General features: G+C 46.9%; 1 protein-coding gene across 3 annotated transcripts; it reads left to right on the top strand.

The window, feature by feature from the left end:
* The first annotated feature begins 20 nt into the window (after positions 1-20).
* On the top strand, positions 21-18,515 carry SLC66A1 (solute carrier family 66 member 1). 3 transcript variants are annotated; one of them, XM_051988382.1, is made up of 8 exons: positions 21-266; positions 11,467-11,660; positions 14,200-14,329; positions 14,873-14,963; positions 15,445-15,587; positions 16,090-16,182; positions 16,665-16,850; positions 17,937-18,515. In XM_051988382.1, exons 2-8 carry the CDS (start codon positions 11,485-11,487, stop codon positions 18,015-18,017), a joined length of 900 nt encoding a protein of 299 aa, XP_051844342.1. In that variant the 5' UTR covers positions 21-266; positions 11,467-11,484; the 3' UTR covers positions 18,018-18,515. The 3 variants fall into 3 exon arrangements, with proteins under 3 accessions (XP_051844342.1, XP_051844343.1, XP_051844344.1); XM_051988383.1 differs by having other exon boundaries at positions 21-270; XM_051988384.1 differs by lacking the exons at positions 21-266; positions 11,467-11,660 and adding an exon at positions 13,864-13,978.
* Positions 18,516-25,788: the final 7,273 nt, after the last annotated feature.

The following is a 25,788-nucleotide window of genomic DNA, read 5'->3' as shown; positions in this document are numbered from 1 at the left end:
GGACGAGAAGATCAGGTGACCGGAGCCCGCTGGACCTCCGGAGCCGGGCCGGGCAGGGAGAGCCGCGCGCCTGCTGCGGCACGTTGGGGGCAGGGAGGCGGCTGGTCCAGGGCAGAGCGGCTCCGGACTCCCGGGAACCCTGCAGGCGACTCCCCGGCCTCCCAGGGCACCGCCTGAGCTGGCCAGCACTTTCCTTTCTCTTCTCTCGGAGGAGGCGGCGGGAGCGCTTGGAGATCCGGGTCTCGCGGCGGGTGCTGGAGGGATAGGTAGGTAGGTGCCCTGCGTCCTCCCATTCCCGGCTGGATCCCCCGGGGGGCCTCCTGGTCCGGCACTGGGGCCCCGGGCGGGAAGCGGGCAGCCCTCTCCCGCACCCTTCCACCCCGCGCCCCGAGACCTTTTCGGGGCTCCCGGCGTCTGGAGCTGGAAGCGGCCGTAAAGGGAGCAGAAGCTTTTTTCAGATGAGGAAACTGAGGCTCGGGGACAGGGAGGGACTTGCCCGGGATCTCCCTGAGCTGGCTTTCCAACTTAGGGCTTGTTTATCCCGGTCCCAGCCTGCAGGCTCGGCCCCGGGAGCAGGGAGGGACCGGGAAGCACCGCAGCCTCCGCGATAGATTTTCACTCGGGTCCCTGGAAGGGCCCCAGAATCTGGCAGTCCTGGGGACCCCGGAGTCCTGGGCCTCTTGTCCCCTCCCCCCTCCCAGCCAAGCAGGAATTAATGAGCGTGCCTAAGCAGTCTCCTAACGATGCGCTGGCGGGTTCCCGAATGCATTGTCAACATCGGCTCACCTGGATCCTGGTGAGGAGGTCAGCGTCCTCCCTAGCGCTGAAGCCGCAGAATCTGGCTCTGAGGACGTCTGACAGCCAGTCAGCACTGATTAAGCACCTCCTGTGTGCCGGGCTCTGTGCTAATTCAAAGAAATACAAAAAGTGGCAAAGGACAATCCCTGTCCTCGAGGAGTTTACAGTCCGTCGGGGGAGGTGACAAACAAAGCTATGTAAAAGATTCAGAGGAAATGATCAACACAGGGAAAATGTAGTCTGAGGGCCTCCAGAGAGCTTTAATCTCCCATAATAAACGGCTGGATATACAGCCCTTAGCTAGACCTAGCGATCTCCCCTCAGCTCCATTTTGTCAAAGCTCCCCTAAATGAGGTCACCCTAATAGCAGAGTCATTACCGTTCATGGCACTTGGTAAGTGCCATAGTTTGTCCACAGCTGCTTGCAGCTGCCTCCCCATCTGACCATGGGCCTTGTGGGAACAGGAGCTGTCTTTTGCCTTTCTTTGTATGTCCGTGGCAAGCACGATGCCCGGCACTTAGTAGGTGTTTAATAAATGCTGCCTGATTAAGTGATGGGCTGCTTTAACCCCTCGGTGCCCCCAGCAGCACTTTAACTCACTAACAACATAGCCATCTTCTTTGCTGGGGGAATTTTCATCCCGATAGTTCCTGTTAATGAAATAATATGGCTGGATAAAATAATAACGCTCTGATGGGTTTCCTAGACAAGGCCAGTTACTTCAGAAGGAAGGAAATCCCGGGGTCCTGAGTCTTTGGGCTCCGGAACTGTGGTGTCCCCTCCCCACACAGATGATTTCCTTGTTAGTGCAGAGATTTCACCGTTGGTATATGTCAGTGTCAAACTTAAAATAGAAATGGAGCTCCTAATGCAGAAGGATTGCGGCTTCTACATATGGACTTAAAAATCTACATATTAACATTGTGTTCCGTTGCATTTTGCTTATTTTGTTAAATGTTTCCCAGTTTCATTTTAAGCTGTTGAACAACTCCCCGTGTGCAGACACTTCTGGTTCATTCACGAGGTATGCTCCGTGCCTAGGCTAGAGAGGGATTCCAAGGACAGAGTCCTCCAAAATGCAGTCCAGGTCCATTGTATATTGGACTGATCAGGATTTTTGCATTGGGACTAGGCTCTGGACCGACTGTGGCCAGGATGAGGGCCCAGCATTGTGGGGCTCTGTGTGTGTGTGTGTGTGTGTGTGTGTATGTGTGTGTATATAGTTGGGTGTTGGGATTGAGGGGGTCACCATGGCTGCCTGGTTATTGGAAGGGAGATGCACAGAAATGGGATTATACTCTCATAGTTGGGAGCTGTCTTTGACCTGTGCTGAGAACCCCTCCAAAAGGAGCCTTACTGATTCTGTCTATGGGAATGGAAGCTACTGAGGAAAGGATTGGGTGAAGAATATGAATGAAAGTCACTTTTTTAGGTACTTATTTCATTAGGTCCTCCATGGTCCATGAACAAAAGGCTCCATTTCTTGGCTCTGAGCATTTTCTCCCGCTGTCTTCCATGCCTGGACTGCTCTCTCTCATCTCAGCCTAATCTCTTCCCTGACTTCCTTCAAGACCCAAATAAAATCTCATCTTCTGCAGGAATTCGAATATCTTTGGTCTCTTAAATATTTCTTACTTAATAGGTTATATATTTGTTTACCTATCATATGGCTCCTTCTCTCTCCCATTAAATTAATTGCTCCTTGAAGGCAGGAACTATATTTTGCTTTTTTTTTTTTTTTTTTTGGTATCTTCAGAGCTTAGCACAGTGCCTGGCACATAGAAGGCACTTAACAAATGTTTATTAATTGAAATGTTTATAAAGTATTCAGCCCTTAGAATACAAATGTGAGATATTCCCTCTAAGATCCCAGGGGCTTCCGTTATAACAAAGGAGACCATACCAACTGAGAAAAGGGATCCAGGATGGGCTGTGCTATTGGAAGGAGCTGGAGAAAGGTACAGTTGGGTGGAGAAGTAGGTGGAGCACCAGGCCCAGAGTCAGGAAGACTCTTCATCTTCTAGAATTCAAATTCAGTCACCTCTGGTGTCTGTAATAAATGGGATAGCTCTAAAATCTAGATATGGATTCCAAGACACTTGTTAGCTGGGTGACTCTGGGCAAGTCCCTTAACCCTATTTGTCTCAATTTCCTCATCTCTCAAAGGGGCCAGAGAAGGAAATGGCAAACCACTTCAGTATCTTATGCCAAGAAAACCCCAAATAGAGTCATGAAGATTCAGATGTGACTGAATCGACTGAACAAGAAGAGGCAGAAACATAGAATGAATAAAAAGATATATGTGAGAAGTGTCCTGAGAGTATAAGCAGATGAGTTAATACATTAAGTAAACCTTAAAGTGCTATATAAATGCTCGAATTCATTATTAAGATAAATCATGGGTGGAACTAGGCTTTAGTGAGACAATTACAAATCCATTGCAAAAGAGCCCCCAAGAATTTCCAGGCACAAAAGGGTTAAGTCCTTGTTTTCTGCTTCAGTCTGCTAAAAAAGACATTTCTCTGAAGATGTTTCTGATACTGCTTAGAGTGAGATGTCTGCTAATACAGATTCTTCTTGGATCCCTAGAAATCTAAAGAGTTTTGAAGTTTTGGAGTTTCGGACCATACACTAGGAAGGGACTGTGATTCTTTTAACTGAGGGAAAAACATAGCATCCATACTAGGAAAAACTTTTTTTATTAAAGCTTTTTATTTTCAAAACATATACATGGATAATTTTTCAACATTGATCCTTGTAAAACCTTGTATTCCAATTCCCCCCTTCCCCTAAATGGCAAGTAATCCAATATGTGTTAAACATGGTAAAAATATATTAAATACAATAAACGCACACTTATTTATACAGTTATCTGGGTGCACAAGAGAAATCAAATCAAAAAGGAAAAATGAGAAAAAATAAAATTCAAGCAAACAACAACAAAAAGAGTGAGAATACTATGTTGTGATCCACACTCAGTTCCCATAGTCCTCTCTCTGGGTATAGGTGGTTCTCTTCATCACAAGATCATTGGAACTGGCCTGAATCTTCTAGGAGAAACTCTTTAGCTATAAAATGTGGTGATAACAGGGGTTTGATCCTGATGATTTCTGAACTCCTATTCTGTATTTTTATGAATTTCCAAGGTGAAAAACAGGTTTTTGAAGGGGTCAGTTTACCATTGTCTCCTACCAGTTTGGGAAGAGGCTAACAAGACTAGACACTGCTTCTATTCTTTTTTTTTTTTTTTTTTTTTTTTTTTTTTTTTTTTGCTGAGGCAATTGGGATTAAGTGACTTGCCAGGGGCAACTCAACTAGGTTAAGTATCTGAGACTAGATTTGAACTCAGGTCCTCTTGACTTAAGGGCTGGTGTTCTGAGCCACCTAGCTGTGCCAACTGCTTCTATTCTTTAAGGAAAATCCAATCTTACCTTTTACTCAGAATTTAGCTTTTTGGTGTACTCTGGAAGCAAAATTATGCTCTGAACTGACCAAGAGGCTTCTGAAATCTGAAATCTGAAATTCTGACCATTTTTAGTGGTCAGAAAAAGGAAAATGAGGCAGGAGAGGGAAAAAAGTCTCCATACTCTGCCTAGAGCCTCATAGGATATACAGCAGAAGGATTTTGGGGGAGTGGTTAAAAAAACAAACACCTATCCCCCATCCGCCTTTGAGTAATAAGCATTTATTAAGAGCCTAATTGTTTCTTGTTTTGTTTTTTAGTGTTAATATTTTTTAATGTGGCTATAAATAGCTTTGATTACTTCATCTGAAAACTTCATATTTTTAAAATTATTTGTCAATTAGGGAATGGATCTTACTTTTGGAAATTTGATTTATTTCTCTATATTTGAGAAATAGAGCCATTATTAGAGAAACTTGCTTCAAATTTTTTTTCATCATTATGATTGCCAACTGTATTTCCCTCCATACTATTCCCCTCCAACCCATTTATTCTATTCTTTCTCTCTTTTTACCTTCTCCTTCTTCGAAAGTGTTTTGCTTCTGACTACTGTCTCCCCCAATTTATCCTCCCATAAGCACAGCCTGCCCCTTATTTCCTTACCCTCCTACTTTCTGTAGGATAAGAGAGATTTCTATACCCAATTGAATGTGTATGTTATTCTCTCTTTGAGCCAATGATTGTAAGGTTCAAATATGCCCTGATACCTCCCCCATTTTTCCCCTCCACTATTAAAGCTCTTTCTTTCCTCTTTTATTTGAGATAATTTACCCCATTTTACCTTTTCTTTTTCCTTTCTCCCAGTACATTCTTCTTTCTCACCCCTTCATTTTGAGTTCTTAAATGTCATCCCTTCATATTCAGCTCATACCTGTGCTCTTTGTCTATATATACTCCTTCTAACTTCCCCAAGAATGAGAAAGCTCTTGTGAGTTACAAGTATCAATTTTCTTGGTAATAATGTTAACAGTTTAACTTTATTAAGTCCCTTATTATTTTCCTTTCCTGTTTACTTTTTTATGCTTGAATCTCTTGTATTTGGAAGTCAAATTTTCTATTCAGCTCTGGGCTTTTTTAAATCAGGAAATCTTGATATTTCATTAAAAATACACCCCTTCCCCCCCCCCCCAAAGGATTATATTCATTTTTGCTGGGCAGGTGATTTTTGGTTATAATTCTAGTTCCTTTGCCCTCCAGAATATTATATTCCAAGCCCTTTCATCCTTTAATGTAGAAGCTGCTAAATCTTGTGTTTTCTTGACTGTGGCTTTACAATATTTGAATTGTTTCTTTCTGACTGCTTGACCTGGGAGCTCTGAAATTTGGCTATAATATTCCTGAGAGTTTTCATTTTGGCATTTCTTTCAGGAGGTAACAGCTGGAGTCTTTCCATTTCTGTTTTACTCCATGACTCTAGAATATCAGAGCAGTTTTCCTTGATAATTTCTTGAAAGATGCTATTGAGGCTTCTTTCTTTTTCTTTTTTTCTTTTCTTCTTCTTTTTTTTTTTTGATCATGGCTTTCAGGAAGTCCAATAATTTCTAAATCATCTTTACTGGATCTTTTTTAGTTTTATCTTATTGTTTCTTGATGCCTTGTAAAGTTATTAGTTTCTACTTGCTCAATTCTCATTTTTAAGGAATTATTTTTCTCAGTGAGCTTTTGCACCTCCTTTTCCATTTGGTCAATTCTGCTTTTCAATGCATTCTTCTCCTCATTGAATTTTTGTACCTCTTTTATTATTTGGCAATTCTATTTTTTTAAGTGGTTGTTTTTTTTCAGTATTTTTTTGTGTTTTCCTTTTCCAAGCTGTTGACTCTCTTTTCATTCTTTTCTTCATCACTCTCATTTCTCTTCCCAATTTTTTCTCTCTCTCTTACTTAATTAAAAAAAATTTTTTGAACTATTCCCATGGTCTGAGATCAATTCGTATTTTTCTTGGAGGCTTTGAATGTAAGAGCTTTGACTTTTTTATCTTCTGAGTGTGTGTTTTGATCTTCCTTATCAATATAATAACTTTCTATGGTCAGAAATTTTTTCTGTTGTTTCTCCATTTTTCCAACCTATTTCTTGACTTTTAAGTCTTTGCTAAAGTGGGGCTCTCCTTCTCAGGACACCCTGTCCCAAGCTTCAGAGGTTTTATGTAGCTCTTGTCGGAGATACTTCTAGGGAGCTATAAGTTTTCAATTCATCCAAAGGGGCATGATCTAAGGAGAGTTGTGTTTACTACTTTCCTGAACTGTTCTCTGGTCTGTAAGTGACTATAAACACTCCTTTCTGCCCTATGTTGTGTTAGTGCTTTTCCTCACCCTAGGACTGCCACTCAGGCCTGAGACCTGGATCTAAGTATGGGCAAAGCAACAGTCATGTCCCTAGCAAAAAGACCCCTGTAATCTCCCTCTGAGATTTGACTCCCTTCCCCTCTGTGGATCAAGAGCTCCGGGACTGTCCCCTACAGCTGCTGATTTAGTCACTCCCAAGACTTACATCTGGTTTGCGGAGACCTGCACTGATTGCACTCTACTCCCACCCCAATGTAACAGACCTTTCCAGCTGACCTTCTAAGTTGTCTTGAGCTGGAAAATTCCCCATTCTTTGAGATGTTCTGCTTCTCCAGAATTTGTTTTAGAGCATTATTTAGAAGTCTTTTTCTCTGTCATCTTGGTTCTCCTTCCAGGTTAAGAGCTTTTAAATGACTTGCTTTGGTAGATTGTGTCAGAGATGGCTTGAAAGAACCTCGTTCTTGCTGTCTCTGAAGTCTAGCATTCTATCCATGAGGCCACACTGTCTCAATCTCTGAACTATGAGCATTTCTTGTAATCGTTCTTCCCTAACATTTCATGAAAGAATGAAAGAAAATGGAAAAAATATCTGCAGAAGTTCAGATTCAAGAGGGAGTGGTCTCAGTGATTGTCTTTGCTGAGGACCACAGGCCTTTCTCAGAATGTAGGTTCCAGGGGAGAGAAAGAATATAGAATCTTTCGCAGCTCATCAGTCCCCGATCCCTCCAAGGCTCTGTAACAGTCCTCTAGATAGAGCAAACACTAGAATTCACTCATCTCTAGCTCTTTCAGGTTCAGTGGATTCAGAAGCAAAGAGTACAGGTTCAGATTCTGGTTCTATGCTTATAGTCCACAGAAACCTAAAAAAGCTGTTTCCCTTGTCTGAGTTTCAGTTCCTTCATCTGAAAAGTTAAGGGGTTAATTTTTTTTTAAATTTTATTTTATTTAATAATAACTTTGTATTGACAGAATCCATGCCAGGATAATTTTTACACGACATTATCACTTGCAATCACTTATGTTTCGTTTTTTCCCCTCCCTCCTTCCTCCCCCCCCCCCAAGATGGCAAGCAGTCCTATATATGTTAAATATGTTGCAGTATATCCTAGATACAATACATATTTGCAGAACTGAACAGTTCTCCCGCTGCACAGGGAGAATTGGATTCAGAAGGTAAAAATAACTCGGGGAGAAAATCAAAAATCAAATAGTTCACATTCATTTCCCAGTATTCCTTCTTTGGGTGTAGCTGTTTCTGTCCATCATTTCTCCAATGAAACTCAGTTAAGTCTCTTTGTCAGAGAAATCCACTTCCATCAGAATACATCCTCATACAATATCGTTGTCGAAGTGTATAATGATCTCCTGGTTCTGCTCATCTCACTTAGCATCAGTCCATGTAGGTCTCTCCAAGCCTCTCTGTATTCATCCTGCTGGTCATTCCTTACAGAGCAATAATATTCCATAACATTCATATACCACAATTTATCCAGCCATTCTCCAATTGATGGGCATCCATTCATTTTAAGTTAAGGGGTTAATTTGAAGGCCTTGAGAACTCTAAATCAATGTACTGTCCAACCCCAGGGAGGAGTCTGCTGCCCACCACCAGGAGAGGGGATAGACCAACAGGGCAGATAGAATCATAATTTTGGACTTGGCCAATTGGGAATTTGTTTTGCAAACATTCATTGCATGGGCTCGCTTTTTACTTTCCTTTTTGTTTTCCAGTTGGGGAGGGAAAATGGATTTTTTTGGTTCATTGAAAAAATATTAAATTTTTTAAGATGAGGGGGTTGGACTAGCTGCTCTGTGAGATTACTCCCGTTCCAGTGATTACAGATCTGGAGTCAGAAGGACTCGGACAACATCGAGCTTCATCTGATCATTTTAGAGATTGGCCAGCCACCCACCACCTTTTGACTCCTTGCAGAATTGACAGGCACCTCCCAGTGATTGAGATGTTACAGCTGCCACTGGCCCCCAGGGAGCTCCTCCTGAGAAGTTGGGGACAAAGGGGAAGCTGTTTCTGGCATTCTTTCACAACTAGACCCAGTCACATGACCCCAGCCTCAGCAGTTTCCTAAGGTCACAAATGACTGATCTTGGATGTCCCTGGGGGAGGGGTATCTGCCAATAGTGAGAAATGCTGTTAAGTCCCCTCCCTCCCCCAGGTGAAGAAGGAAGAAGGGGAACTGGTGGGAGAGTTGAAGCCAAGAGGAAATAGATCCCGTGGCTTTCGGGGAGGAATGGGGGCGTCCAGACAGCTCAGGCTGGGAGGGGAAATGAAGGACCCACTTTTGCAGGGTAATAAATGACCACACTGAAGATTCCATAGTTTGGGGGGATTCTCCCTATCAGTGCAGATGAACATAAAGCCTTGGAGACCCCAAGACCCCAAATAACTTGTCTGGAGTCCCTTAGCCCATGTGTCAGAGGAGGGATTTGAGCTCTTCATTCTGTTCCTTAGTCATCAAACAGGTTAAATAGGGACTTAATTGTACATATGATCTCCTCTGTTAGAATATAAACTCCTGAGGGGAAAGACTGTTTGATTTTTGTCTGCTTGGGGCTTTGTGCTGTGGTTTTCATTTTGTTTTGTTTTGCTTCCTTCCCCCCATTTAATAGTATTTTATTTTTCCCAGTTACAGGAAAGATATTTTTGTTTTTATTGGATAAGATTTTGCTTTCCATTGTTTTCTCTCTGCCTCCTACCCTTCCCCACTCCCCAGACACGAGCAATCTGATAAGGATGATATATGGGGCTTGTGGTTTTTGTCTCTTTCTTTTTGTGACCAAAGCACTCAGCCCGTGTCTCCTACATTGTAGGAGCTTCACAATGCTTGCTGGCAGGACCAGACTTGACTTTGTACCCCCGCTGGATCCTGTGGTGGCTTGCTAAAGCAGATTAATTTAACTGTTTACAAATCGTTTAGTCCTCCTCACCACTCTGGGGAGTGGATGTTCTCATTATCCTCATTTGAAAGATGAGGAAATCCAGGCGCAGAGAAATGCTCTCTGCCTTGCTCAGGGTCAGCACAGGTGCTAACAGCTTTTGATTCTAAATTTGTCATTCTTTCCACTGCCCTGTACCTTAGTGCTAAGTAGGAAGGTGAGTTACAACTTGTTCCTCAGATTTGTATCCAAGGCTGATTATCTCCTTGTTCCCTCCAGACTGGGTTTAGCCACCCAGTCTGTTTAATCTGATTATTCTTGGGAGAGTTCAGGAGCTGGGGGTTGATTAGGGAATGGATGAAGTCAAGATTTGAATTTAAAATAGCCTTCTTCATTCTTCTCATAACCCTAACCCCCAGGAATCTTGAAGAGCCTGGTTCCAGGTTCTGGTGCCTTCCTGCCCTAACCTGGAAATCCTTTTAATAATAACAGTAATAATGATAACAACCAACTGGCATTTATATAGCACTTTATGGTTGTAAAGCTTTTCACATGGTATTTATTTTTATTTTTAATTTCCATCTCATTTATTTTTTTAAATAACTTTTTATTGACAGAACCCATGCCAGGGTAATTTTTTACAGCATTATCCCTTGCACTAACTTCTGTTCCGATTTTTCCCCTCCCTCCCTTCACCCCCTCACCCAGATGGCAAGCAGTCCTTTACATGTTGAATAGGTTACAGTATATCCTAGATACAATATATGTGTTCAGAACCGAACAGTTCTCTTGTTGCACTGGGAGAATTGGATTCAGAAGGTAGAAATAACCCGGGAAGAAAAACAAAAATGCAAGCAGTTTATATTCGTTTCCCAGTGTTCTTTCTTTGGATGTAGCTGCTTCTGTCCATCCTTGATCAATTGTAACTGAATTAGCACTCTTTATCGAAGAAATCCACTTCCATCAGAATACATTCTCAAACAGTATTGTTGTTGAGGTATATAATGATCTCCTGGTTCTGCTCATTTCACTCAGCATCAGTTCATGTGAGTCTCTCCAAGCTTCTCTGTATTCATCCTGCTGGTCATTTCTTACAGAACAATAATATTCCATAATGTTCATATACTTCTATTCATTCAACCATTCTCCAATTGATGGACATCTTTTCATTTTCCAGTTTCTGGCCACTACAAACAGGGCTGCCACAAACATTTTGGCACATACAGGTCCCTTCTTTCCCTTCTTTAGTATCTCTTTGGGATATAAGCCCAGTAGAAACACTGCTGTCACATGGTATTTCCCTTGATACTTGCACTAACTTTATAAAGCAGATGTTAAAATCTCCATTTTACAGAAAACTTTGGCATAAAATAGAAATAATTATAAAATACTTTGTATCACGCACTGTGCTAAACACTTTACAATTATTATGCCATTTCATCGTCATAACAACCCTGGGAGGTAGATGCTGTTATTATCCCTGTTTAACAAATAAAGAAACTGAGGTGAACAGCTTAAATGACATGGCCTAGCTCGCTCCACTAGTATCTGAGGCTGGATTTCAGTGTAGGCTTTCCCAAGTCAGGCACTCTAGAGTTTTCTATAATGATAGCTAACATTGATATAGTGCTTTTTTTCCCCCCAATCAAGCATCAATTTTTTATTCTTTCCATTTTTAATAGCTTTTTATTTTGTCAAATACATGTGAAGGTAGTTTTCAATATTTATCCTTACAAAACCTTGTGTTCCAGTTTTTTCTCCCTCCTTCCCCCTCATCTCCTGTAGATAGCAAGCAATCCATGTGTAGTTCTTCCATATTCATCATGCAGCATAAAAAAATCAGATCAAAAAACACAAGGAAAAAAAAAAACAAATGAACAACAATAATAACAAAAAAAATATGAAAATGCTATGCTTTTATCCATATTCAGTTTCCGTAGTTCTCTCTCTGGATATGGTTGGTTCTTTCCATCACTTGATTCAATACTTTAAGGTTTATATTTCTTTTGCTCCTTTGATTCTTTCAGAATCATTTCCATTCCACCATGGTCTGGAAGAACTTTGGCTCTAAGGTGTTCGAAGCGGAGAACTTCTCCAGCTGTCCCAATGGCTCCCGTTGGATCTGGGATGTGTTCGGCGAGTGTGCCCAGGATGGATGGGACGTAGCCAGTGTGATCTTGGGCCTGTCTTCAATATTCTGTTTTATTGCTGCTACCTTCCCGTAAGTACAGCTGGAGTTACCTCGTGTGGCCAGTAGGGACAGTCAGCTTTGATACTGAGGGCACGTGGACCCTCAGGCTAGAGAAAGGAAGGGGGTCTTAGCCTAGACAAGAAAAACCTCATGGGATTTGGGAGGGAGGGAGGGAAAGCAGCAGAACCTCTGGCTATTTTCTTTAAAGTTATCTAAGAGACAGAACTTAGACTCAGTGGAATTATGGAGAGGTGGAATTAGATCTGCCATCAGTAGATTCAATCTAGAGTGGAATGAGCTACCTTGGGAGGTAATGAAGTTCCCCATCGCGGCAGCACATGAGCAGGATGACCATTTGGTAGGGTCGGCTGGGGTGAGAAACCCTTCTAGTGCTAAGATTCTGGGATTCTGGGACCTCCTTCCTTTCCCTGCTCCAGATTCTCCCTCCCCATCCTCATAGACCTCAGCCTGAGCATTGCCTGTGCTCCCTTGAATGATACTCAGCGTCTCTGAGCCTTTGATCATGTCTGAAGCCAAACCCCAGAGTGAGACCAGCAAGTGACCTCCTCCTCTTAGCCCTCAGTTATTCACTATTTCTCATCATGAATGAATGAAACAATTAGTTAAAATTAATCAAAAAGCATTTAGTATGTACTGAGCTGTGGGGATCCAGTGGAGAGATATCAGGAGGCACTTTGTCCTCTGCTTAATTTTTTCCAGTGACATATCATCATCACCATCATCATCATGCTTATTTTGGGGGGCTTTAGAGTGATGGCTTGCTCATGGTCACACAGCTAGGGAGCATCTGAAGCCAGATTTAAACTCAGGTTCTCCTGAGCCTAGGTCTATGGCTCTATCAACTATACCACCTAGTTGTCCTCTGATGACATTTAAAGATAGACTGGAACTAGGTTGGGAAAGGTTTTAAATTCCAAACAGAAGAGTTTGTTTTTGATGCTAGAGGCAAATAGGGGGCCACTGAAACTTCTTGAGTGTCCTTCTCTGCATCTCTAGCCTCACTTCCTTTGTTGGAAACAAAAGCAGGTTTACTTAGCGGTGGTAGGGGCAGGATATTTGGATCCGGGAAAGGATGCTCATGCAAGGGGAAGATTCACTTCATAGGAGCTCCGTTTCTGTCCCTCCCATGGTCCAGGGTCTGAAGCCTCAGGAAGAAGCTGGCACTGGGCTGCTTTGTATTCGGGAGATCAGGAAATTAGGCTTCAGCCTTTGTTCCCTGAGCCAGTGAAATCTCCAAGACAACTTTAATAGGTTTTAAGGAAAAGTAGCCTACCGTGTATGGGGAGGAGAAACATTGTACTCAGCCCGACTCACCCCCTGGTGGTCAAGTCCTCCAGATCTTTTAGATCAAGGAGAAGCAGGAGCCACTAAAGCTCATACCACATTGTGACATAATCCTGTATTAATATACGTACATTTCTATTTCTCTTGTTCACTATTCCCCAGTTATATCTGAATCTGGCTTGGGCTGACCTTGAGGGGGTTGTGGGCCCTAGGAGCCAAGGGCCATGTTTGACACCTCTGCTCTCAAGATCCTTCCATGACTTTAGGACCATTACTACACATCCCAATCTCACATCTCCATTACTTTTTATATCCAGTTGGTCACCGAAACTTGGATCTATCTCCGTGACCCCTCTCCATCCTCTCCTTCCTCCTCAGCCCTGCGGCCGCCAGCCTAAGTCTGGGCCCTCACTCCCACCTCCCTGGACTAATGCACCAATCATCTCCCATGTCTTCCTGTAACACTTTTCTCCCTATTTGTCCTTTATGCACTTGTTTTTTATTATATCTTTTTATTTACAATCATATGCATGGATAATTTTTCAACATTGACCCTTACAAAAACTGTTCTAACTTTTCCCCTCCTTCCCTCTACCCCCTCCCCTAACTGGCAGGTAGTCCAATACATATTAAATATGTTAAAATATATGTTAAATCCAATATATGTATACATATTTATACAGTTATCTTGCTGCACAAGAAAAATCGGATCTAGAAAGAAAAAAATCTGAGAAGGGAAACAGAAATTAGGACTTGTTAGAATAATCTTTCTTCCATAGAAAGATGGCGTATCACTGTGGAACTTGAATGCAAGACTTAATGTTAGAATCTTTGAGTTCAAATCCCAGTTCTCACTTGTGTGACCGTAGGCTACTCTCTTTACTTCTCTAGGTCTCAATTTCTCCATCTGAAACATGGAGGGGAGAGGAAGGAGTTGTGAGCAGATTGAACTAGACAGCCTCTGAGAGCTCTTCTGACTAGTTCCATCATCCTAAGTCAGGTCCCCTCTCCAAGACTCAGTTTCCCCATCTGTAAAATAAGAGGTTAGAGTAGAAGCTCGTTGAGATCTACCCAGTTCCAGATCAATGAACTTATGAACAAGGAACTAGGATAGATAGCGCCTTTGAGTCTCTTTAATAAAGCAGAGTCAGCTCCGCCATGACCGGGGTACCCAGGCGGGTGTGGGGTTAGAAAGACTGGACGGGGAAGGAGCAGTCCTGGTTGTGAAGCTGAGTAGGGCGATGACCTCCTCTGTCTTCCACAGCCAGTACATCAAGGCCTGCAGGACGGGCAACATGGACCAGGCCATTTCCATTTGGTTCCTGCTGGGCTGGCTGAGCGGAGACTCCTGCAACCTCGTGGGCTCTTTCCTTGCCAATCAGCTGCCTCTGCAGGTATCCCTTCGTCCTTGCCCCTGACATGGGCTGTCAGGACGTCACCACTGCTGCACCTGGCCTTGTGGGACGGGGGAGTGAACCCTGGGTAGCCTGGGCGGGTCCCGGTTTCCTCATCTGTAAGATTAAAGGGGTTGGAAAGTTCCAGGACTTCAGAGAGCCGGTGGAGAGCCTTCTTCACATACTTAACCAGCCACGTCCACCTCCTCGGACCTCGCTTTCCCCACCAAATCTCATTTCTGTGAAACTTTAAGGCTCAGGAAGTCCTTGACCCACGAGCAGGCTGTGAAGGAGGTGGCGTAAATATTATATCTGCATTTTACCGACAAGTAAAGGGAGGTCCAGCGAGGGAAGTGAGCTCACCCATCCTGCCTCCAAGCGGGTCCGAGGCAGATCACAGACCCTCTCCTAATGCCCTGCCGCCATACTGGGGCGCCCCGCGGCCCGTGGTCCCACTCCTCCTCACGTGCCTGAGCTGGAAGCTGGAACCTCAGAAACCTGTCGGCCTTATGAGTGATTTGACGTCTTATTATTTTTTTGCAGACCTACACCGCCATCTACTATGTGCTGGCCGACCTCCTCATGATATCCCTCTACTTCTACTACAAGTATAGAAACCGGCAGCGCTTCTTGAGTGAGTGGGGGGTGGGGAGCCAACAGAGGCGGGGAGGGGGAGAGCCCGGTAGTCCGTCCACTGGCTGCAAAGGAGAAAGTCCCAGGACCTTATCTGTGGTTTGGAGGTCTTTATCTCCTGAGATAGGGAGCCCTAGAGAAATCTGCTGATGGAAATCTAGAGATCTGGTGTGTGGGGCCTTGCCCGGAGCTTCTCCTTCCTCTCTTGATTTTCATTATCTTGGTAGCTTCTGCCTCTGACTGCCTCTCCCCTGCCCAGCTCTGCCCATCACCGCCTCGGTCCCTGATGAAATGGAATTCTCCCCCACGAGTTGTTTGGTCCCAGAATCTCAGTTTAATCTCCCTCCTAAGCCATGTTTTTTGGTCTCCTGGATCTGTCAGTTATGGCCCCTTGAAGTCCAGCTGCTCCCACCCACAGCCAGATTCAGTGGGTCCAGAACCAGGCCCAGGTCCCTAAGTTCCCATTCTTGTTCTCTGTCCAGTATCGGCCCCCATCAACGCAGCTTTCCTGTTCGTCTCCTTGGGGGCGGTGTCCGCCATCCCCCTGCTCCTGCAGCTCAGCCCCTCCTCCCCACAGGAGGTCTTCCGGAGTAGGACCCTCCTGACTATGGAACCCACTGATAAAGTGAGTCTGGGGGATGGGAGGGAGGTTAAGGGCAGATGGCCTCTGCTGAGGGAAGGGGTAGAGGCAGGTTCTCTAAGAGCCCAGGCTGTGGTTCACAATGAGTGGGCTCCCTAAAAAGAGGTAGGGGCTCCCCATCACTCAGAGTGACTGCAGTCCACCAAGAATAAAGCTTTACCAGATTTGATCTGGATCTGGGTGGGATCTCAATGAGCTTCTAATCTAACCTCTCGTTTTACAGATGGGGAAACCGAGTCTTAGGGTCTCATTTGTTGGGGAAGTTGTAGGGCCAGAGATTTAGGATTGGCGGAGGGCTCAGAGAATGGAGGCAGATTCTGGCTCCATCCCTCACTGGCGGGTGACCTTCCCCAGTCTCCCAAACGACAGGCTAGCGCTGTGGCCCTGGGATCCTTTTCAGCCCTAAGGCTGGGATGGGTGAAGAGCCAGTGTTTGTTGGGGACGTTAGGGCTCCTAACAGCCGCTGCTGGCTCCCTCCCTCCCCCAGCCCTTCACCAAGCAGGAGATCATCGGCTTCACCATCGGCTCCACCTCCAGCTTGCTGTACCTGCTGTCTCGCCTGCCCCAGATCTACACCAACGTAAGTACCACCGTGGGAGGCTCCGGCTCTCGCCCTCCGCGTCCGTTCCTCGTCCTCCCCAAGGCCCTTCCTCTCCGGCCGTCGGCCGGTTCTCTGACTCTCCCACCAGTGGAGCAGACCCTTCCCAGGGATGGATGGTGGCAGAGGGAGGTGGGGTCGCACACACCAGAGTGAGTCCAGGTCTCCAGGATGACGGCATCCTCCCCCAAAATGGCTTGGACATCTTCACAGTCTCCTAAATGGAGGCTGGGGACTGATTGGAGGGAACCAGAGCTCCCGGGCCTGGGCTGCTTGGGATTCTTCCCAGTCTGTGGAGAAGGGCTCTAGGGAAGGTGAAAAGGCAATAATCAGCATTCCTGGGCCCCACCCTCCTGGTTCCACGGCTCCTTGGGCTTAGAGGGGATCCAAAGGTGGCCCTTCCTTAGAAGGCAGGAGGCTAGTTGGGGGGCCCAGGCTGAGCTGAGCCCCTTCTGCTCCCCCAGTTCCAGAGGAAGTCCACCCAGGGAATCTCCTACTCCCTCTTTGCCATGGTGATTTTGGGTAACATGATGTACGGACTGAGCGTGCTCCTGAAGAATCCGGAGCCCGGACAGACGGAGAGCAGCTTCCTGCTCCACCACCTCCCCTGGATCATCGGCAGCCTGGGCGTGCTCCTGCTGGACGTCATCGTATCCTTGAGGCAGACGGGGTGGGGGCCCTGGGGTCAGGGGCAAGGGGCTAACCAGGACCGGGTCCACACCTTCCATCAAAGGGGGTGATAACCGGCCCCCGAGCGGGGCGAGTGTGAGCATAAAGCACCATGGGCATGGGAGCTCCTGGAAGGCAGCGTGGTGTCGTGGGAGTGGGCGGAGCTGCCCACCCCCGGCCGGAATGGGGTCAGGTGCAAAGGAAGCCCCAGAAGGAGCTTTCCTTTCATTGGAATAAATCGTTCCTGATCCATTCAGGCGGATCAAGGGCTCAGGGAGGGGAGCGGGAAGCCAGGGAGGCCCGATTCAGGTCCCTCCTCCTGGCAGGGGGACCCAGGCCCAGTGAGTGAAGCTTTCTTGGCATCTCCCCCAGCTTTTAGACCCTAGAATGGAAGCTTCTGGAGGGCAGAGACTGTTTCTGCCTTTACCTGTACCCGCAGCACTTGGCGGTGAGGAGCCTTTTACATACCCGAGGACCGGCTAAGCTCCGGGCCGCTCGGGGTTCTGGTGGGGAAGGGGGCAGTAAAGGTGACCAGTGACGTCCCAGCCCTTCACCTTCCCGTGGGAGTCTCGTCTATGACCCCGACCTGTGCTAGACCCTCCGCGGGATATGTCGAGGGCATGAGTCCCGCCCTCGAGGAATTTGCCTTCTCTTGTGGAGACGGAAGCTATAAATATGTGAAGTAAATAGAGTCATTTGGGGGGGGAGAGGGATGAGAAGTTAAGAAATAGTCTCTCCCTCATAGAGTTTACAGTCAAATAAGGAACTAAGACATCACACACACACACACACACACACACACACACACAGACACACACACTACTCATTTTTCATGCTAAGTATATTTAGAGAGGGGTCAGCAAAGGGGAATCTGGAAGGCCTTGCTGGAATACGTGGCCTTTGCCGTTAGCTCCAAAGGCTATTCGGGAGAAGAGAGGGAGGAGGAACGGGGGACATGCGGGATCAGAGAGGCTGTGAGCAGGGCTCAGGGGCTCCCCAGGTGGGGGTGGGGCAGGGAGCACAGCGGGGAGCCGTGGTCTGTGGCTGTCCTTGACTCCCCCCTCCAGATCTCCATTCAGTTCCTCATCTATAGAGAGCATTCCTCCTCTTCTGAGACAGAGCCCCTGCTGGGTCAGAATCCCAGCTGACCCCGGGCCAGGGCCACACTCAGGACAGCCAAAGGACCAGACAGACACTGGGGCAAGGAAAGGAGCGTGGAGGGGAGATGGCGGAGCTGCCCACCCCCGGCCGGAATGGGGTCAGGTGCAAAGGAAGGAGCCGGAGTCCGCAGGGAGACCTGAAGGTCTCCTGCCTTTTGCTGCTCTCCTGCCTAAATCATCTGGCCTCGGATCTCTGAAAGCTTCCCTGAGCCTCTCCCCTCCATCTGTGAGCCAGGACCAGAACCAAGGAGCAGACCGCTGGCCTCCCAGTTTAGATCTCGGGCTCCGGGGCAGAGCAGGATGGGCTGTGGCCAGATCACCGGGATGTGTCCCCTCCGGCCTTCCCTCGGCTGGATCGCAGTCCCCCTCCCCACCTCCAACCTCCCCAGGGGCTGGCCTCTGGTCCCTATAACTCAGCTAGCCATTCTCCTTCCCCTATGTTTTACCCACCACCAAATTTGCTAGTAAAATCCATCCAAATGGACAGCCCTCTGTTTGTATTTCTTATTCCAGTTTGGGAGGGGGGGGACTTTGCCCCGATCCTCGGTATGTCCTCTGCTGCACTTGGGAAGAGAAAAAGCAAAGTTCCCTGGACAGATTCTGGGATTGAAGCGCCAGAGCCCATGGCAGGAGCTCAGCAGGCTCCCGGCACGCAGGTGGCTGGGATGGGGACCGCTTCCCGTGAGCATCGTCTGTGAATGTCGTATCCGGAGAAGAAGGGAGGGCTCTTTCTATTTTCCTATTTGGAAGATCGTACTGTGGAAAAGGGATCAGACTCTTTCCATTTGGCCCTGGAATAAAGGCCAAGGGAGAAATTACTAAAATGCATACTGCCTCTCGGGCCATTAGAGATGTTTAGGCGTGGTGCTCAGAAGAAGAAACAGCTAATAATGATAGCAATAGCTAACATCTCACCTTTTTTATTGTTGTTTTTATTTATTTCCCCCACTTAGTAGCAATTTATTTTTTCTGTTGCATGTAAAGATTTCAACATTTAGTTTTATGAGATTTTTTTGATTTCCAATGTTTTTCTCCCTCCTCCTGATGACAAGCAATCTGTTATGTTCCAAACATACAATCATTTGAAAAATATTTCCATGTTAGTCGTGTTGTGAAAGAAAAATCAGAACAAAAGGGAAAAACCACGAGAAAGAAAAAGAAAATGGAAAAGGACTATGCTTTGATCTGCACTCGGACTATTGGGATGGCCTTGGGTCGTTGTATTTCTGAGAAGAGCTAAATTTATCGCAGTTGATCATCACAGTGTCGGGGTTACTGTGATCAACGTTCTCCCGGTTCTGCTCGCTTCCCTCAGCATCAGTTCATGTAAGTCTCTCCAGGCTTTTCTGAAATCAGCCTGCTGCTCATTTCCTATAGAACAAAATCATTTACCAGATCTTGTCCGGTCATTCCCCGACTGATGGGGATTTCCCCAATTTCCAGTTCTTTGCCACATGAAAAAAGCTGGACAGCTAAGTTTCTATGGTGCTTGCTCCATGCTAGGCCCTGGGCTACGTGCTCCACAGTAACTGCTTCCCTGGAGGCAGGTTTCTGGGGTCTGTCCTGCAGAAGACAGATGAGACTGATTCACCCCAGAGGCTAAAAAGGAAGAGGGCCACGGGAAAATTGCCCTTGGCTGGCATGTGCTGCCTCCAAGGGCCAGGGCTCCCCAGAGAGCCCAGGAGACTGGATGCCCTTACTCCCCTGAAGGCAGCAGGTGCTCCTGCCCTAGCTGGGCTGTGCAGGGTGACCTTGAGGCAATCCCTTCTGACTCAGGATCAGCATCCTCCAGAGGCCCCCGGAGCTTTCAGCGTGCTCAGCAGAGGGAGAAGCGACCCTGGGCTCCGTCGGCCTCTTGCATCTGGACATCAGACCGGGCTCAGCCCTGACTCAGCCGGGCGGCCAGAGCTCACAGGGCTGTGTGCTGGAAGGGCCGTGAGGCGTCTTGTGCCCAGAGGGGGAAAGAACTTCAGGGGCCACCAGATCCATCTCCAGATGAAGTTACAGAAGAGCAAATTGAGGCGGGCTTGGAAGAAAATTCCCTCTTTGTGGCCTCTTACTCTGAGAGTATCTCCTGGGGCACCTGGGATTGTTGGCCCGATCTTGGGATCAGGATGTTGGGTCTCGTTCAGATAAAAGTGTCCTGGACATGCTGGTGTATGAGCTTTAATAAGCAACCAAGGCCACGTGAGAACACAGGTTTTTCCGGCTGCAAGCTCAGCAGTGCATCTAAAGTTCCCCCCGTGGCTGTCCTCGAATGCTCTGGCCGCCAGATATCTGAAGGGCCTATGGAAAGGGATCGGAGGGGCTGCTCCAAACAAAGCCAGACGGATGGCCGAGATGATTCCTGTTTGGGGACACCTCACCTCTGGGGTCTCCCTCAGTTCCAGGATTGTGGGGTTCTTATGACCATAGTAGCAAAGTTTAGGATTATCTCTGTGGGATGAGGCACCATTTGCCCAAAATGTTGGAGTTTTGAGCTCCTTGGAGCATGGAAAATGTCAATAAAAGTATTTACTAAGTTTAGTCACCAGGCTTGCATAGAAAAGTCCAGAAATGAGAAGTCCTGCCTCCAAGGAGCTTATATTCCATTGAGAGAGAAAAAACGTGTACAGATACAGGACATAGATCCCCCAAAAGACAGGGTGGCGTCCTGGATGGAGAGATGGCATTTGAGCCAGGGCAGCTGGGCTTCAAATCTCACCTCCAGCATATCCTGGTTGTGTGGTCCTAGGTAAGTGACTTGAAGACTTAGTATTCTAGACAATTTTCTTGGATTTTTGCTGAGGCAGTGCGGTTCAGTGACTAGTCCAGGGTCATAAGTGTCTGAGGCCAGATTCAAACTCAGGTCCTCCTGACTTCAGGGCTGGTGCTCTACCCACTGCACCACCGAGCTGCCCCATTCCAACTGGTTTTTAAGGGGATAGCAGCCCTAACTCCCACTCAGCCTTCCTGAAAGCAGCAATTACACAAAAGACCATCACAAATAGCAAACAAAACCCATTTATTCAAGCAAAATGATAAACAAATCCGAAATTACACGTTTTAGAATATTGCAAAGAATACATGGCTGGTGAGACTCTGGAAGAGAAAGGCCAGTCTCCCTGGGGACACCATGTCCGGCAGTCACTGAGAAGGCAATCCTCCAAGCAGAAGCTGCCCCTGCACAGCCCCAAAGAGCATCCGGACCCACCGGTGCATCTCTAAGGCAGGTGCAAAGCGGTCCTGTCGCGCTCGGGATCCACGACTCTTCCCCATCAGACACTTGCGTAAAGAGCGGCCATTCAAAAGGGAAACAGCCATCATTCGTCTTGCTGATCTGCTTTCTTCCCCATCTTCCCCTTCCAATGATGGGTCTGGGAGTGGGGGAGGGAGACAGAGACATGGTGGAGGGGAGAGATGGAGAGAGTCGGCCATTTACAGGGAATGTTTTGTGGGGCACGAAGTGCTGGGCTAGGAACCAGGAATGATGGGGTTCAGATGCCCCAGTGGGAAATTTCTGGCTGAGTGATCGCGGGCAAGTCATTTAATTTCTGTCCTCAGTTTTCTTATCTGACAAATGGGAATGATAGCATCTATCTCCCCAGACTATTATGTTAGATCTGGAAAGAACATTGCAAACTCGAAAGCATATATACAGATAGTATTTGTCACGTAGATGTGTATCTATACCTATATGTTGTATGTATGTGTACATATGGGAACATACATGTGCATTGTGCATGAAGTATGTTGCAGAGAATCTCCGTTTGCTGAATCTGGAGTCGGGAAGACTTTTATCAGCTGTGTGATTCTGGGCGAGTGATTTAGCAAATGTCTGCCTCAGTTTCCTCATCTGTAAAATGGGAATAACGACAGCACCCGTCTCCCAAGGTTTTTAGGAGGGCAAAACGGGATAATGTTTTTTAAAGAGTCTTGCCCGACTGGAATAGATCTTCATTCAGGACCCTGAGATCCCTTCCACCTGTGAGACTGGGGTTCTCTGGGGAGGTGACCTCTAAACCCTGAGATTTTGTGACCTTTTGTTCCCTCCAGGGATGGAGCCCACCTAGTGATCAATTCGTTGGGTGTGCGGCCCAGACCACTAGAGGGCACCCCAGGCCTGGGAAAGCCCGCGCTTGGACACCCGGGCCCGGCCCCTCCCAGTGACCGCTCCAGGCTTGGTTTCCCACCCGGGCAAAGGCTCTTGACAGAACTAAGAACTGGGGGTGGGGGTGGGGCACCTCCGTGTTCCTTTAAGGCAACAATTTGCCAAGGGCGGAGGCTCCCCTGCGGGAGCCATAATTGACAGAGTACCCCCTTCCCCCCCGTCCCCCCCAGCCTTTGAGAGCAAGTCAGAGGCCACCTGGTCCGAGCCTGCTCATTTATAATTGGGTAAACTGAGTCTGAGAGGCGTGAACTGACTTGGGATCCTGGAGCTGGAAGGGACCTCAGAGGCCTTCTGCTTCCTTCTTACAGAGGGGGAAACTGGGTTTCTGGGAAGCTAAGCAATCTGCCTGGGCTCACCCAGCGGCAGATTTGAACCCGGGCCGCAGATCTCCAAGCTGGCGTTCCCCGTACTGTGTCTTCTGCCAGCCTCGTTGCGTTAATGATCTCCAAGAGCTCTTTCAGCTCTAGATCTATGAGCAAAAGTAGAAGTCATTTATTTGTCACAAAAAGGGAAAGTCATTTATTTTCCCAGGGTTTTCCCTCGACTCCCGGTCCCGTTCCTTCTTCCCTCAGACCTGGACCGGGTCCCGAGAAAAGGGCTCGCGGGACAGTCCCGGGCCGGGGAAGGCGCCGACTGTGACCCAACTAGGGAGACCTCAGCGAGGTCTTCCTCTCTTAAGACCTCCCTCCCTTAGCTCATCTGGGACCCGAAGAGGTCAGATCCCAAGGTCCCTTCCGGCTGTAAATGGGAACGAACGATTCACTAAGTGCCCCGGACGGCGGTAAGGGCTGCACGAATAGTATTTCATTCGAACAGCTCTGCTGGGGGGAACGGAGGCGGGGGAAGGTTGGCGAGTGTCCCAACTAGGAAACTCCCGAGGCAGGATCTGAATCGGGCCCCAGGGCTCCAGCCACTAGGCCACCCACCTGTTTACCCACTTCTAGGTCTTATTTGTTTCTCCAGCCTTGGTCATCCTCCCTCACCCAGGTTTTGGGGAGAAATGGAGCTTCCTTTCTGCATGTGTATGGGGGGGGAGCAATCGGGGCTAAGTGACTGGCCCAGGGTCACACAGCTAGCGAGTGTCCGGGGCTGCCTGTGAGTCCAGGCCCTCCTGACTCCGGGGCTGTCCACCTTGCTGCCCTCCCCCTGCCTTCCTCCTCCTCCCAGGAGACCTGCTCGACGAAGGCTTTGTGGTGTGGGTGGGAAGCGGAATTCGCTGGAGAGGTCTAAAGCTTCCTGCAGAGAGAGCCCCGTGGCCCCGACCCAGCGCTGACCGCTCCTTGAGTCACAGATTCTCTAATTCTTCAACAAGCTCCCTGCCAAGTGCTGTCCCACAGCCCAAAGCCCTCTGGCCGCCAACGGTCCAGCCTGGGCCCTGCGACCCACCATGTGAGTGACCCCCGACCAATCACTTCCTCTCTCCAGGCCTGTTTCCCAATCTGTAAAATTGGGGAATTGAACCCAAGAGTCTATCCAGCACTAAGTCCTGTGATCGCTTTTCTGGGCCTCAGTTTCCCCACCTGTCAAATGAAGGAGGTCCCTTCTCACCTTGACGTCCATGGGGCAGTCCCTTCTTCCTGGGGACAGACGGAAATGTACTTTTCTGATAAGACATAAGGCAGGGACTTTTGATTCTTGTCTTTGCAGGCAGCTGGCCAGCTCCCATACCACTTGGAGTCCAAACACCTGAGTTCGAATTCTGTCTCAAATACTAGCGGTGTGAGCCTCAGCAAGTCACCTCCCTTCTGTCAGCCTCAGTTTACTCATCTGTAAAATAACAGGACTGCCTCCCAGGGTTGTTGTGAGGATCAAATAAGATAATATTGGTGAAAATCTTTGCAAATCTTAAGGCACTATCTAAACAGTCCCTGTTAACTGTGTAACTACAGGGCCTGGCTCTTTGTTATTATTCCTCCACTTGCTTAGACCCCACAGACTGTTTTTCCTATTTTTTGGCAGAGATATTGAAGGGGTTTGCCATTTCCTTCTCCAATAGGTCACCATTTTTTCCTTTTGCTTTGCTCAGAGCCCTCCGCTGTGCTGGATCCACCTTGAGTAACCCTGCACAGAGTAACCATAGTCTCACTGAGCCACCAAGCCCCTCCACCCTGACATGGCAGTCTCCAGACAGGGGTTGGAGCACCTTGCCCAACAGTCGTGCAGCTAATAAGTGTCTGAGCCTGGGTCTGAATTTGGATCTTCCTGTCTCCAGGATCAGCACTTACTCCTCCCCCCAGATGCCCAGCTGGCACCTAGTCGGCACCGAATAATTGCACACTCCATTCCCCTCTTTCCCAAGTTTTTCCTCTCCCTGATTTTTCTAGGATCCCTTTATGAGAGAAGAGACACACTAAAAAATAAGATGAAGGGAAATAACCAGGAGGGGGGCTACAAGAAATTACTCATTTAGAGAACCACAGAATCTCATTCACTGAGCATTAGGAAATTGTCCTTGCGTTTGGTGATGAAATGGACAAATATGGAAATGTTTAAAATGATTGTATATGTGGGGAAAAAAAACCAATAAAAACCTTCCACCTTCCACCCACCCCTGCTAGTTCTGTCCTTGGGGGCCAAGCAGAATGTCTACTTTCTCTCCCATGCTGCCTTTTTGTCATTTTTTTTAACCCAAGGAGGGCAAGCTTTATCATCCTCATTTTTCAGTGGGGCAAATTGAAGTCCAGAGTTATATGACTGAGCTGGAACTCACATCTAGATCTTTTGATAGTCTAGGGTGTTTTTGTTTTTATTTTTTTTCCCACATATACAATCATTTTAAACATTTCCATATTTGTCATGTGTGAGGAAAATCAGACCAAAAGGGAAAAAAGCACAAGAAAGAAAAACAAACAAAAGGTGAAAATACTATGTTTGATCCACTTTCAGTCTCTATGGTTCTCTCTCTGGATATGGATGGTATTTTCCATCCTAATGGTTCTCTTTGACAAACAACAACAATCCCAAGTGTATTGGAATTGTCTTGGATTGTGTTTTTTTTTTATTAAAAAGCTTTTTATTTTCAAAATATATATGGATAAATTTCAACATTCACCCTTACAAAATTTTGTGTTCTAATTTTTTCCCCTCCTTTCCCCTTATCCTGTCCCCTACATGGTAGGTAATTGGATCATTGTATTGCTGAGAAGAGCCACGTCCATCAGAATCATCATTGCATAATTTTGCTGTTGTCATGTACAATGATCTCCTGGTCCTGCTCATTTCACTCAGCATCAGTTCATGTGAGTCTCTCCAGGCCTTCCTGAAATCATCCTGCCGGTCATTTCTTACAGAACAATAATATTCCATAACATTCATATACCACAGTTTACCCGCCATTCTCCAGCTGATGGGCATCCGCTCAGTCTCCAGTTTCTTGCCATTACAAAAAGGGCTGCTACAAATATTTTTGCACAGTCTTCTACATACTAAACCCCTTCTCCAAGTACTTTATATAATCTTGGTATGGCACAGTCTCTAATCTAGATTTTAAACCATCCTCATTGAACTCCATCTCTTCAACATTTTGACCCGAGAAGTTAAAAAACCCAAGTTTCCTTGTGAGTAAATTTGAATCTGGCTCTTTAGCCCTCACTGCTCTTTTGACCACAC

This window comes from Antechinus flavipes, chromosome 3, assembly GCF_016432865.1.
Source record: "Antechinus flavipes isolate AdamAnt ecotype Samford, QLD, Australia chromosome 3, AdamAnt_v2, whole genome shotgun sequence".
Classification (NCBI taxonomy): Eukaryota; Metazoa; Chordata; class Mammalia; order Dasyuromorphia; family Dasyuridae; genus Antechinus; species Antechinus flavipes.
The sequence above is the reverse complement of the archived record's forward strand: the minus strand, read 5'-3'. Positions and strand labels throughout refer to the sequence as shown.